Source organism: Athene cunicularia (genome assembly GCF_003259725.1).
Source record: "Athene cunicularia isolate RWA chromosome 10 unlocalized genomic scaffold, athCun1 chr10_part1, whole genome shotgun sequence".
Lineage (NCBI taxonomy): Eukaryota > Metazoa > Chordata > Aves > Strigiformes > Strigidae > Athene > Athene cunicularia.
The window spans coordinates 19,066,964-19,081,454 of NW_020799112.1; the positions used below are offsets into that span (position 1 = coordinate 19,066,964).

The window sequence follows — 14,491 nt, forward strand, 5'->3', positions numbered from 1 at the left end:
TAGAGGTGGTTGGGGAACTGCTTCAGACAAGAGAGGAGACAACAAAACTAGTAGCTAAACAACAGCAGTTTTCACAAAATGCTCAAACCTTTGGTTTTGTACATGTTTAACTTTTCCAGGTTTATGTGCCACTCTGATCTGCTGAATACCACAAATGTACTGTTAAATGTCACTGATATAGTCTTACCCTCTCCAAGTTCGTGTACCTTACTCTGAGGAGAGGTGCTCATAGCATCAGGAGGTCTGTATAATCTCTCGAGACCACTGTGACCAAGGCTCCTGCTGCAGTTTTCTGAAACCAGGTTTTCTTACCCATCCTGGTCCCCTACTCCTCTGCCATAGCTCACCAGGCTCAGGACTGGGTCTTTGTAAGCACTGGTGGGTCTGTTCTATCAACCCAAGCAGGATCATCAAGGACTCATACAGCATAAAACGTTGAATTCTGCAGTGAAGGGGAAAAGGGTTGGTGGCACTGGGTGCTCTTAATTTGCTTTTCAGATGTCCAAAAAAGGACAACTCAAGCTGAATGGGGTGAATTGTCTTCTATGGGTGTTCATTTTAGAAGCTGAGGCTTAATATTTTAAAGCTCTTTACTAGATGAAATGAATTTTGTGAAAACTTAATACGTAATGTAATAAAGAATTTTAAATTAAATTGGTTACTTGGTACTAATTTAACTTCTATTAAAATTATTTGAACGAACTATGTTCCAGGCAGAGCAAGCTACATCAGAGGTTTTATCTCCATTACAGATGAGCGAGTGTGGTAATTTTTCTTCCCCTAAAAAATTAGGTGGTGGAATTGGATTGCTTATAACTGACTACATTTAGAACATGAAGATTTTCAATGGGGCAATGCTTAAATAATATCTTAACTTTTTTTAACTACATTTTTTTAAAGCTGCATCGGGGCTTTCTAATTTCATGAGTAATAATATAAAACCCCTCTTGCTTTGATCCTCACAAGGGAGAACTAAATTGGTTTCAAAGATCAGTACTGTTTACTCAGACTTCTGTTGTTTTAATTTGTACTGATAGTGTTGATGACCATTTAAAAAATAGCACTAAGATATTAATAAAAAAAGCTCTTAGGCCCATTATTTTCTTTACATCAGCTGGAGCTAAAGTAGATCACACAGGTGCTTTTATATCTTGAAGTTATAATTAAAGGTGTTCTTCACTATGCAGAATATTAGGTTTAGATGGTACAGTAGAGACTTTTACAGTTATGTAGAAATCCTTTTTATAAAACTGATACTCTGCTTCGTTTCTGAGCACTTCTAGTTTGGTACTGCGTTCTTTGGTGCAACAAACTTTCTACCTGAAAGGGTTGAGGTGGGGAAGTTGTTCAGGCAGGAAGCAGGAGTGTTAAAAATGAGGGTGAGGAAAGGTTAGGTGTTTGGTATCTGAAGTTATTGTTACAAGAACTTTTCTGTACTGGGAAGGAAATGCATCTTTTTCGTAGTTTGAACTTTGAGGATACAACTTCACACTTTTCCTTTCCTCCTTCTTTACTTTTGGTTTTGGCAAAAGCCAGATGTTCTCACATTCATGTCACACTGCACTAAGCCATCTCTTCATCAAAAAAAGGAGTGCTGGTCCTCCTGAATTGATCAGCACTGACATAATTAGCACTGATGCTTTAACTAAGATACAGTGTCTACATGGCTGATCTTTTTTTTTTTTTTTTTTTTTTTTTTTTTTTTTTTTTTATTGTCTACAGATTCATGGCATCATCATGAGATTCTATTAGTTCATGGCTTTAAACCATTAGTTCATGTTTTTAAAATTTTCTTCACAGCCATGAAGTCTAAATATGTTTTTTAAAGTAAGCACCTTACATTACATTTTCTGGAAGTAGGAAAGCTCTATCTCCCTTAGAGCTTTGAGTCCATATCAACATCCTGAATTCAGTGTGAGGCAAATGGGCATCAAGTGAAAGAAAAATATATCATAAAATAAAACGTAAAACACTACTTTTGCATTTCAAAGAATTTCTGTTAGGAAAAAAAATCTATAAACTTAACACTTATTCTTTATTATGTATTATTATTAGGAAAATAGTTTTATGGGATATTTAGCATTGAGAAAAATGATCTGAGAAAAGGCTTCCTGCATGAATCCATATCCAGAATCACTGCCAGAGCTAAGATGAAAATTCAGATGTTTCTGGCTTTAGGCTAACAGCACATTGCTTTGTAAAATGAATTAATTTAGTTTGCTTTCCTTTCATCTTTGCAAATAGATACTTCTGCCAAAAATATTCCCCATTGTTCAAGTTTAGTGTAAACAAGACATCAGCTGATTACATGTATCTTAAATGCTGTGTTGTTTAAGCTTTGGCAGCCTATATTTTCATGAGGTGTCTGATAAGCTTACAGCTGTTGACATTATGTGCACTTTCTTGTAGCTGCTCCATCAGTGTTGGATCAATAGGGTAAAGAATTTACGAAAACAAGCTAACCAAAATGAAAGCCTGCCCAATGAAATAAGATGCTTGCTGTTTTCTTCAGTATTAAGTTTTACAGTTGTCTAGGAATTCAGAAGACAGGTTTGTAGAATTCACTAGACCTTTAAGTCTGTTCTTTCTCACTAAATACAAATATTTGGTGTGAGTATAAATAAACACATATGTGAGCAACTTTTCTACATGTAACAGAAACATTAGCAGGTTGAAGGATAAATGTCTCAAGGATCAAGTTTAATAAAATTTGGGCCAACTGTGAGCTCCCATAATTTTTCCATTAGAACCTCAGAAAACTTAAACTTTGAAAGATTTGCATGTACTGTAGGGAAGAAAGCTAATATAAAACTTCTCTTTTGCCTCGTCTTTTTTTTCATTCCATTTCATGGTTTTGAAGGAGTCCATTAATACTAGCAATATATGAATGAACAAAAGAATAAATGTGCCTGTTGAAGTACAGTAAAAGAAGAAATTCTAAATTAAGGCACCTGACCATGCATTGTTTATATTGTTACAAGGGAAGGTTATTCTGATGACAGTAACTTTGAGATTGAAATAGATTCTGTTAAACAGTTCGTCTCCTAATAGCTAAGCACTCTGTTGAGAGAAGTTGGCTTGAAAATGCAGAGATGTGAAATGTTTTTTGACTTGTGTAAACCTCAAATGAAATTATTGGAGTTTTGTTAGTGTTTTGCAATTTATACGTGCAACACTTGCCCTTCAGCAAAAGAAGGTAAAACACTTAGGTTTTTTCATCAGAAGAAGCCTTGAAGTACTTTTTTTTTTTTTTTTTTTTTTTTTTTTTTTTAATGAAGGAATAATTCATAGAAGTAAATTATTCAATTTGTTTGGTGCTGGTGTACATGATGGGTAATTATTTGATTAAATTATTGTGCCTGTGCCCCACCCCACCCTCTTTGGCAGTATCTTTAGCATTTTCTCAATCATCTCCTGCTTCTCAGCACAGAAGCAGCTGGTGTTATTGTCATTATTCTTTTTTTTAATTTCCTTAGACAAGTATGAATCGTTACGGCATAAAAAGGCAGATTAGTGAGAGATTCATGGAAGCATTTTATATCCTCTGTTGCTGAACCATTACTTGTGTGGCAGCTCAGCCAGAGTCTTTTCTGTGGATAGCAAAGGTCGTATAATAGAGCACCTTTCAGAAAACTAGTGGCCAGCATGTTCTCTCCCCAGTGCAGGAATGACACATGCTATTAGACATCTGTCCTGAAGCACCAAAGTTGGCAGAATTTGAATAATACAGTCTGTACTTGTTATATAGGCGAAGTTGATAAAGCTGTGAGTTCATTAGTGCAGAAAGAAATCTGTTGACAGGCAAGTGTTGTTGGATGGGAAGGCTGGCCTAGTAATGGGAGAGAGATGAAATCATTGTAAGAGTCCATACCTGTAACGTACTCTAAAACTGAACGTTTTCTGTTAATATATTAAGTATTCTGTGTCAGTTTGAGCAGTATGTTTTTATATATTTTATCCATTTTCAGCAGAATATTAGATGCTCTGAAACTTTAGGGTTTTTCACTTTTTTTTTTTCCCTCTTTTTTTTTCTTAAAACATAGGAATATTCTGAGGACAGCAATTCTGAACCAAATGTGGATCTGGAAAATCAATACTACAATTCCAAAGCTTTGAAGGAAGATGATCCCAAAGCGGCGTTAAGCAGTTTTCAGAAGGTTTTCTGTCTTTATATTCTATCTCTCATTTTTATATTAATTCACATTTTAAAATATTTACTTACCATTTGAGTTACTTTCTGGAATTTTAAGAGTAATGTTTATATTTTAACTTACTAATGTGCTAAGTTTATCATTGGACAGCTAAGACTCCTGGCTGACTGCCTTTCAGGATCATTCTTAGGGAGCATAAATAGGACATGGAATTGTTCTATGTTATTGCAGAACTGAGTTTGAATCTTCAGAATTTACTAAATGAATTAAACAGTCCTAAGTGTGTTTTCATATGTCAAGTATAGAAGCCAGATCCATTCATTTTTTTAAAATGAAATTGCATTTTCCCCTGTGTCTTACGTGTAATGTATTATATTTGGTTTGCTATCTCATTGCAAAGTTTTAAATGTATAAATGCTAAGTGACAGAGAGTTTCTTTCCTTCGTGTCAGTTTTAAATTTTTAATGTTTGCACACTGCCACCAGAAAGCAATATGTTAGATGCAACTTTTTAAAGAAAAAAGATATTTTTGCATCTCTTGGCTTATTGATGTTTACTAGTATTATATACATGACTTTTTAAAAATTTCTGAAATTTTTATTTACAAAACATACCCTTGGCTATGTTACATTAAAGCCTAGAAGCCTTTCTGATATGTGAAGAAACCATAGTAATCCAGAAGTGTGAATTTTTGACTAATTTAGTCAAGGGGTGGGTTGAGTCAGCTTTGCAGGGGGGTGTTACAACGTTTTTGTGTATATGTATTTATGAAGTGGCGTTAAAGTTTAGTGCTTGGTGTTAGACCAACAACAAAATCTTCAAGTAACAATTCACCCTCCCTACATCAGCTAAGTTGTGAAAACTAATGAGATACCCCTCAGTAATACCAGGGAAGCATAAAATTGAAGAACAGGGCAGAGTGAAGCATTACTTTGTAAGGAACAAAGCGGGGGGAAAAAGGCATGTATGGGATGTGTACATTTTAAAGAAGATGCAAATCAGTTTAAGTTTGATTAAAGCTTTTATAAATACTGTTTAAAAAATTCTTCTTTTTCAGGTTTTGGAGCTCGAAGGTGAAAAAGGAGAATGGGGATTCAAAGCTCTGAAACAGATGATTAAAATAAACTTTAAATTGGTAGGAATTACAGCTATCACTTAAGAGTAAATGGCATAAATGTGTGTTTGATCCAGAGATCTTAAGTTATTATTCTGATTTATGGCTATGACAACTAAATCTGCCAGAACTTGTCTTTTGCGGCCTTTAATGGCTGCTACAGACGTGGCAGGAAATGACGTGGTGGTTGGAAGTCAAAGGCAAACTGGATGCAAAATAGCTGTTGTAGTCAACTGATACTCCCTGAAAGTTTGAGGCTCAGCCCTTGCTATCCTGAGGTATCATATCATTGAAACTGGTGATGTTTCTATATGTGTGTACTTCAGAACAAATCATTGAAAAATTTGTATGCTACATATGCAACCATTCCAAAGAGTTGTATAGCCAACTCTGTTTTCTTTGTCGAGGTAAATACTTCCAATAATTAAAAATTGTAACGTAATTTTGTTGTTCTTTTAGACTAACTTTCCTGAAATGATGAACAGATATAAACAGCTATTGACCTACATACGGAGTGCAGTTACAAGGAATTACTCTGAAAAATCCATCAATTCTATTCTTGATTATATCTCTACTTCCAAGCAGGTTAGATCATCAATTCTTTCATGTTCGTGGTGTTCCTTTTTGCATTTTTAACTGTGGACTTTTTTGTGTGTGGTAGTCTGTTAGTTTGGGGTTTTTTGATCTTTAGAGAGAACATTTGCAGTATTAATTCTTTGTTGTATGTTAAAATATATTTCCCACACTTAATGGATTCTATCAACATAGATAACTTTTCATAAGTTTGTCTTTTTGGCAATATTTACCTAGGATTTCTATGCTCATAAGTAAGTAGATACCTTTTTTTTTTGCCTAGTAGCTACACACTGTAAGTGCCCTCTCAAATATAATTTGTAATTAAACAATACTTTTTATTTACTTTGGGGGGAGAGGAGAACCTTTGAAAAACTTTGCAGTGACAACACCAACACTTTGTTGGTGTTAAATACTGCCTGTCTTTGAGTGTACTGTTGCAAGCTAGGTACATGCTCACAGATCCAGAGCCCAGCTCCTTTCCTTTTGTGGTGTTGTAGAAGCTTTACGGAGAGTAGAATGCTCCCCTGGCTACCTGGAAGTAACACCTGCATATGGAGGATCACTGGTCTTTAGTGATGACTCCTCTGTCATTATCACAATCCTTCCTGTCTTGCCACTCATAGGAAATGAAAGTTGAATAGTTGAATGATGGTTTAGTCTTTAGGTCTAAAGGATTGTCTTAGACTACACCTCATTGGCAGAGGTCGGTGTGTTTGGTCTAAATAGAGTTGGGAATCAGACCTGGAGGGACAACTGAGAAATCTTAATTTGATGTATAGCACAGATCTGTTATCCCCAAAAGAACAACAGCCACAAACAATGCATTCTCTGGAGAACCTTTGTTAAAGGTCATACTCAGCACTTTTGATTTCCATTTTGGATGTTGTGTTTTTGGGTTTTATGCAAAGAAACGGTTTGATGTGTTCAGAGCTTTCTTTCACACAGCACTGCTAGTATAGAAAGGAGAAAGCATCTTTGTAAATCATATTTTCTTTTTGATATGTAAATTATTTTTGTTTTTCTTCTTTTAAGTAGGAGCAATGTTGCCTGTGTTTGCCTTTTGTTACACAACATAAGAATTTTATTACTTGGTTATATAAGATGGGCTTCTATAAGGTGGCTTTCATTTTTCACTACCATGATAGATGGTTGCAAATCTTAAAATGTGAATACTTTTTAATTAATCCATTTCATGTAAGAAAAACAAGCGTACTTTTGTTACTTTAGAAGCTCTTTGCAGTTTAAAAGCAGACATTCAGTAAGATGCACATACCTTTCTTATTTTGAAGTTCAAGCATGCACTTTTAGTTTGTTCAGGTTGACTTTATTAACAGGTACAAATTTGCTGTTTACAATTATAGAATTCTGATTTTTTATGTCAGATGGATTTGCTTCAGGAATTCTACGAAACAACACTTGAAGCTCTGAAAGATGCTAAGAATGATAGATTGTGGTTTAAGACAAACACAAAGGTAAAATATATGACAATTTTTTGCTTTTGTTTGTGAAACCTTCAGCTAACTCTTATAATTATGAAATCTTAATAGACCTTAGCACTTTCACTTCTCTTTCATTACAGCTTGGCAAATTATATTTAGAACGAGAAGAATATGGAAAGTTACAAAAGATTCTGCGTCAGCTGCATCAGTCATGCCAGGTACCTTTATATTCTAAATCACTGTAGCTTAGTAAACAACACTGATTTTTTTATTTTTTTTTTTTTTAACATCTGTGGTTGGCCTTTGAGGCATGTTGCTGATCTTTAGTGCAGAGGGAAGAAGTACTGTGCCTGCTTTAATTTGTTACCTATTTGATAACATGAACAAAAAATGTTTTATTCCTTGCTTAAAGATGCCTTTAATAAAATTATTTACAACTGCTGATTAAATTTCCTTTTAGTCAGGTGCAAGGATGAGAAGCATATGAATAATCTATAATGCATAGACATTTATTTTAAAACATAGTGAAGATTCCAAGTGAGCTTTACTCAAAATTGAAAGTACAGCTGTTACTTTCCCATCTGGAAGGGAAAAAAAACCCAGTCATGCAGCCTGCTGTGCTTGTTTATGTCCCCTTTTCTTCCACCAGCATGGAAAATGGGTTACAGATATCTGGGAAATGGTTCTGTTATAGGCAGTAGAAGAATTGTATGTGTTATCTCTATATATGCCTGTGTGTCAGTCACTGCATTTATACACTGAGAGTGTGGTTCAAGGAAAGTGGTAAAGAATAAAAGGCGAAGTTCTGAGGAAAACATTTAATTAAACAAAAATACTCAAACTTGGCCTGTGATATGTTTTGTGTTAATAGTTATATAAAAATTTTAAAGTTTTAGGAATATCCTTATTTCTGACAGGAAATTACTGAGAGTATTTGGTAATCAGTTTTTTACTAGTATAAAACTGAAATTGCTGTTCTCTTAAAATTTCACAGTATTTATTACTTAATCTGTCCTAGACTGATGATGGGGAAGATGACCTAAAAAAGGGTACTCAACTATTGGAAATATATGCTTTGGAAATTCAAATGTATACAGCACAGAAAAATAACAAAAAACTTAAAGCGCTATATGAACAGTCGTTGCACATCAAGTCAGCCATTCCTCATCCACTGATCATGGGCGTTATCAGAGGCAAGTTAATCTTCAATTTTTCATTTAACTTCTGTTGCGTAGATTAGTTTTATGAAAATCTGATAATTAATGTTTTTTCCAGTTCCAACTGTAAAGACAGAGGATCCTGTCAATTCGGAGGCAGACAAACCATGTGTGAATAAAGGGCTACAAATGCAGTGGCTACAGTCTCATCGTTTAATCTTTGCCTCCTGTAGGACTTTATCTCTGCTGTTCTGGTGCCTCGGTACCAGATGCACTGGTCAGAAGGGCAGGACAGTTGTCTACATAGAGGGTAGGAGAGAAGCAACAGAATAACAAGAGGAAGACTCTCAGCTGTTTTGACGCCAAAGCAGGCAGCAAAGGATAAACGCAAAGGCATTTACAAATGATAAAAACAAAGGCTTGACAGGACTGCTAGTGGAAGGGAAGGGACTGCTATTTCTGCAATCCCCTTTTGTAAATTTGTGCTTGATGTCTCACCTCACTAAAATTCATCAGGAGCTGAATGGCTTTAAGATGTGTTTGAAAAGATTATTTATTATCTGTAAAGATGAATTGTAGTGGAAACATGCTGTGTGTCTTTCTCTAAAATACTGTTGTGCCTTCCTTCTTCCCCTGCTGCAGGCACTTGCACAGACAATCAGACAGCAGTGGGTACTTCAGAAATAAAAGGAGATATTGAGTATTTCTCAATTCTTCTGTGTGGTTTTGCTCAAAAGATAGGGAAAATTCAAAAAATATAGAAAGTCCATTGCCTTCGAAATGGAGATTAATTCCATTTCACTTTTTACAGTATTTTAACATAAGGTTAAATAATTATTGGCTGTGAGGATTACTACTGTTCTTTTAGATTTATGGTGGAGGTTGGGCTTTGTTTTTTCTTCTTTGGAATGGGTTTATTCAAAATGCAGTGCAGTATGTGAAGGCCCGAATGCTTTTTTTCCCTAGCAATTTCAGAGAATGAAAAGACTCCTGAAAATATTTCAGTAATCTATTTAGAAATAGCATGGAACTTCTGAGTACAATTATTATAGTCAGCAACAAGCACGCAGTGTTCCTTTTCTCTTCATTTGTGTTTTCTTTTCAGAATGTGGAGGCAAAATGCACTTAAGAGAAGGAGAGTTTGAAAAGGCACATACTGATTTTTTTGAAGCATTCAAGAATTATGATGAATCAGGGAGCCCCAGAAGAACCACTTGCTTAAAATACTTGGTCCTAGCAAACATGCTCATGAAATCTGGAATAAATCCATTTGACTCTCAGGAGGTATTTTTTTTCTTTTCTTTTTCCTTTTTTCTCTGACCGCCCCCCCCTCCCCTTTTCTGAATTGATAGGAGAATTACCCAAAATATGAAAATGGAGGAAAATATTTTAAATCTAAATATGCGTATTGTGCTTTCTGTTTCTGTGTAGGCTAAACCATACAAAAATGATCCAGAGATTCTAGCAATGACAAATTTAGTAAGGTAAGATTTTCATTTTTCTGAAAAAGAGAACAAAAAAATCAAAAGACTCGGTGTCCATAAATGGAACATTTTTATACATGGCTTTTCTCTGCACAGCTAACACAGTTATTTCATAAATAATTGGGCGAATATTTATAGACTGTTTTTCTTAAGAAATTTTTATTTACTATGACATACCAAAGTATCTTTACTATACCAGGTAGGGGTACAGAAACATGTTGTTATTTTCTACTGTGCTGAATTTCTTAATGCAGTGGCAAAAACCTTATTTCTTCCTTTAAATAAAGTTGTCCCACCTTGTACTGCAACTAGTCTTTAGGGTTTGGATGATCATGAGAAGCTGAGAGGATTGACATCTTATACCAAAGCCAGTAGAATGACTGGATGCACGGATATGTCATGATTACTAAAGGAGTTTCACAATTTAGGAATACAAAACTGAACTCTCAAGTGATCTCCCCTATCCTTCAAACTTAGGTGAAAATCAACAGAAGGCTTCATCACCTCTTAGAGGCAACTGTGATGTGAGAACTTTTAGTGTATTATCAGGCAAAATAAATTGAACTGAGCTGGTTTTTGTATACTGTGCTTTGAAGCTAACCTGTTCCATCCACTCTATCCTGCCTTTGCTTTATCAAGCAAAAAAAAATGAACAATGCGTAGGAAAATTTTCCCACCTTTTCGTTATGTAAGAAGTAATGCCTGCTGACATTTTGAAATACACAGTTGATCTCATGTTGGAACAAACCTTGCTCTGATACTGCTATGGTGCTCTCCCATTGTATGCATACAAATAATTTTTGAAAGTGAGGGTGTTCATTCATTATTGACATAATGATGAATAAATGATTTGGCAGTTTATTAAGGGACTATTTCCAATAATTCCACTTTAGACATGTCTTTTCTACTTCGCTGTCATAGTTTCATGTGAATTTGAGGCAGAAGGAACTCCAGATGGCCTTACCCAATCTGATTTTATTCATAGTCCTAATTTCTATCTTTTATCTCGACATTTGAGTATAACGGATTTTTTAGAATTAATAATGCAATTAAAGCAGTGTAGATAAGAAAAATGCAGAGGATAAAATCAAGTCCAAAGATTGCAGTTACGGTTTTAATTCATATTGTATTCTACATTGTTTTACATATGATAAAAAGAAACTTCTGGAATAAAGAATAAAATACACTTAACTGAAATTCCTTTTAATTATTAAGTAAAGTTTACCGGTTTCATGTGATACAGTCCATTCCACTCCTGTAACTCCATTTTATAAACTCAAGTAATATTATGCCAGAATTAATGGATGGTTAATCCCGGAAGTCAGGATTTCTTCCATCTTCCAGTATTTTTAGAATTCGTCTTAAGATGGACATTCCAGAAACAGCAACAGCCCTCTAGACTCTTTTTAGCTCTTACTTGTTTCATAAAGTATGGCTTCATGAAGCCAAAATTCAAGTAATGATACTTTTCAAAATTGGCTATTTTTAGGGTCTAGGCTTTTTAAAATAACTTCTTAAAGTACAAAAGTTTGGAAACTAGAGTGCGCTTGTGGAATAACTAAATGTTCATACTAAACTTTTATAAATGCTACTAAAATTGAAATAGGAGAACGATCATTTCTGTTGCATCTCATCTTGAAATAGTTTTTCCTTATAAAGGTTCTGAAAATAATTATTTGCTACCAACTCTTAATACAGTTCTTTTAGAAGATGTAGAGCACAGTCTTATGAGTCTGTTTAACTTTTAAAAATAATAATTCAGAATCTTTTTTTGTTCTGAAGTGCCTATCAGAATAACGACATCACTGAATTTGAGAAGATTCTAAAAACAAATCACAGCAACATCATGGACGATCCCTTCATAAGGGAGCACATTGAAGGTATTTTTGCAGGCTATTTTAAATCCTTTTTGTTTTCACTACTTGGGTAAGCTGCCCTTTTAAATTTTTTTTTTATTTCCCCATGTTTTTTTTTTTTTCTTCTTGGCAAAGTTAGAGTTCTTTGTAAATACTTGTGAATTATTCCTTTACCATTTCCAAGTTCTTTAGAAGTTGGTCAAGGAAAACATGCATCCAGGCATGTAGAATGACTGCAAAGAATTCTAGGAACGTTGGAGAACATTCTAGCAAGAGTGGATATTCTAAGATAATATTTACGGTGGTGTTAGGCACTGAATATTTTGAATATTGTGTTGGGGTTTTTTCCATTAGAAGGATTAAATGAGGACAACCCTTACTTGTAAATGTTGTTTGTGTCAGTCCCAACAGTTAGGTATTTAATAGTTTATAAGGTTAATTTTCTGCTTCAGATTAAAGACAAAATATGTAGACAATGTAATGAAGGTTGCCTTAATAAATGTGTAGTAATAAAATATATAACAAGATACATAATTTGAGTGTATATGTTGAAAAACATGTTTGGATTTATGCTACCTACACTTAATAAAACAGGGGAGCACAGTAACACATGCTATTCCATTCTGTTAACATGACAAAATAAAGTTACCCCCTGCATTTGTCATGTATCTAAGAATTTATGTCTCTTCACTTGAATATAGTGTCCATTTTTTTCAGATAGCTACTGTTTTCATCAAAAGTAGGGTTTACTGTAGCATTGCAAGATCATTTAGCTGGATATTTACATGAAAGAAAAAGAGTGAAATCCAGAGACCTGGTTTTCTTACACTTCTTGTTTGTAAAAGAGAACATGGCAAACAGCAGGGGAAACTAAATATAACCCCTCTACTGCTGTTACATGTCGACTACTGGTAAGCTTTAAAGTCTCGTAGGGGGAGACTCGGTAAGATTAGAGAGATGGATGCTTAAGGAAGAAAGTATGACAGAACTGGAAGGCAAGAAAAGGACAGTTGAATCAAAGGATTGAAGAGAATTTGAGTTTCACCTCTTACGATAATAGTCTGCTACTGATATCCAGGGGGAAAAAAGACTTTCTCATCTTTTTCACTCCGTAGTGATACAGAATATGTGTTCATGGTTATAATGTTTACATACCTTGCCTCATATTTTTGATCTCCCTAGTTTTATTGAGATACACAAGGACCGTTTATATAATGAAAAATAATACTGAAGACCAGATTATGTAACTAGTTTGGTAAAAATGGATCTAGATCTTTTTCTGTTAATTTACGATTGTCATTCATGCTTTCATTTTATCCAGATTTTCTTGTAGCAATGTAAAAATTTCTAAAACAAAGGCTGCACTATCTTATCTAAGCAAAACCAGCCACTTTGTTGCAGGCTCTTGTTTTATACTTCTTCAGTTTCTCCTCATAATTATACCATTAGGCCCTCATCTTTTAATTAAAACGTGACTATTCTCCATGAAGTTAAATGCACACAGACAAGCTTCCTTAAAAATACGTCTTTTCACTTTTGTACAAGACAAGCATTCTAGCCATAAATTAGAGGGGCAAACATACCATGCAATAATCTGTATGATTTATCCAGTTAGTTTGAATAATTAAATTTTTTTACCAGGGAATACATTGCTCCGTGTTTAAACAGTTTTCAATTCCTATCTGTCCATCCTCAGAATTCCATGTTTGCTTGGATCCCTTTGGAAAAAAAGGGTCCCATTGTTTTGCTGTGTTTCCCCACCTCACTGAATTACTACTTAAAAGATCATGGTATTTAGGATATCTTTCAGTGTGGAGCTGTATTGCACCTTTATATCAATACTGTTGTTTTTACAGTATTTATTTTTTCTTCTCTTATAGAGCTTTTGCGAAACATCAGAACACAAGTGCTTATAAAATTAATTAAGCCTTACACAAGAATACATATTCCTTTTATTTCTAAGGTATGTGTCAGTGGAGCCTTGCATTTGTTTAAGTAAATGATTAATTGTGAATAAAAGCTCTTAAATAAATACAGTGCTTCCAGAAATAGAACATCTAAAATATAATCTAAACCATAAAGTAGTGCTGATGCGCTCCTGGCAGCTTTGCAGTGCGAAAATGTAAATTTCAAGTGTTGTCCCAATGCTTTTTATAATATATACTATAATATACTTCTAAAATATTCAATTACCATATTTTATTTGGTGTAGGAAAGCACTTTACTGAAGAGAAATATAAAAAGAGAAATTTGTATAATTCAAAATGTAATTATGAATAAATTTTATGAATATAAAAATCCAAATTTTAATTCCTTTTGTTCAAAAGATCTTCAGATGTCTGTGTTATACAAGTTACAAAACTGTGGTAATAGAACAAACCAACTATTGGACTAGAATCACTGATTTCATTCCCTAATCTGGAAAGAACAAAATTAAAAACCAGTGACAATAAATGACTGTTTCCGTCTCCTGTGAGTCTGATTTTTCTTGCAAAAATTCAAAGCATTCCAAAATATATCATTGAGTATTAAAGATGCCTATTTTTATGCTTAAATTCTCTTTAGAATTCTGTATGTTGTGGGTTTTTTAAGTTTGTAGAACTCACTTGAGTCAGAAAATGCAATTAGCCTTCTAAATGGCTTTGAGTACAGACTCTTTTCTGATAACTATTGTCTTATTTTATTTCCTTGGGGTTTTTGTGGGGTTGGGGTTG

At 34.2% G+C, this 14,491-nt stretch overlaps 1 protein-coding gene across 1 annotated transcript in view; it reads left to right on the forward strand.

Annotated features, from left to right (window-relative positions):
* Window positions 1-704: 704 nt before the first annotated feature.
* The window catches only part of COPS2 (COP9 signalosome subunit 2), an 18,470-nt gene continuing 4,683 nt past the window's right edge, over window positions 705-14,491 (forward strand). The window contains exons 1-12 of the mRNA XM_026856087.1: window positions 705-765; window positions 3,749-3,765; window positions 4,044-4,157; window positions 5,209-5,286; window positions 5,725-5,850; window positions 7,224-7,313; window positions 7,421-7,498; window positions 8,299-8,473; window positions 9,543-9,721; window positions 9,869-9,921; window positions 11,704-11,801; window positions 13,658-13,740. Coding sequence (XP_026711888.1) covers window positions 705-765; window positions 3,749-3,765; window positions 4,044-4,157; window positions 5,209-5,286; window positions 5,725-5,850; window positions 7,224-7,313; window positions 7,421-7,498; window positions 8,299-8,473; window positions 9,543-9,721; window positions 9,869-9,921; window positions 11,704-11,801; window positions 13,658-13,740 — 1,152 coding nt within the window. The remainder of the gene's footprint in view (window positions 766-3,748; window positions 3,766-4,043; window positions 4,158-5,208; window positions 5,287-5,724; window positions 5,851-7,223; window positions 7,314-7,420; window positions 7,499-8,298; window positions 8,474-9,542; window positions 9,722-9,868; window positions 9,922-11,703; window positions 11,802-13,657; window positions 13,741-14,491) is intronic.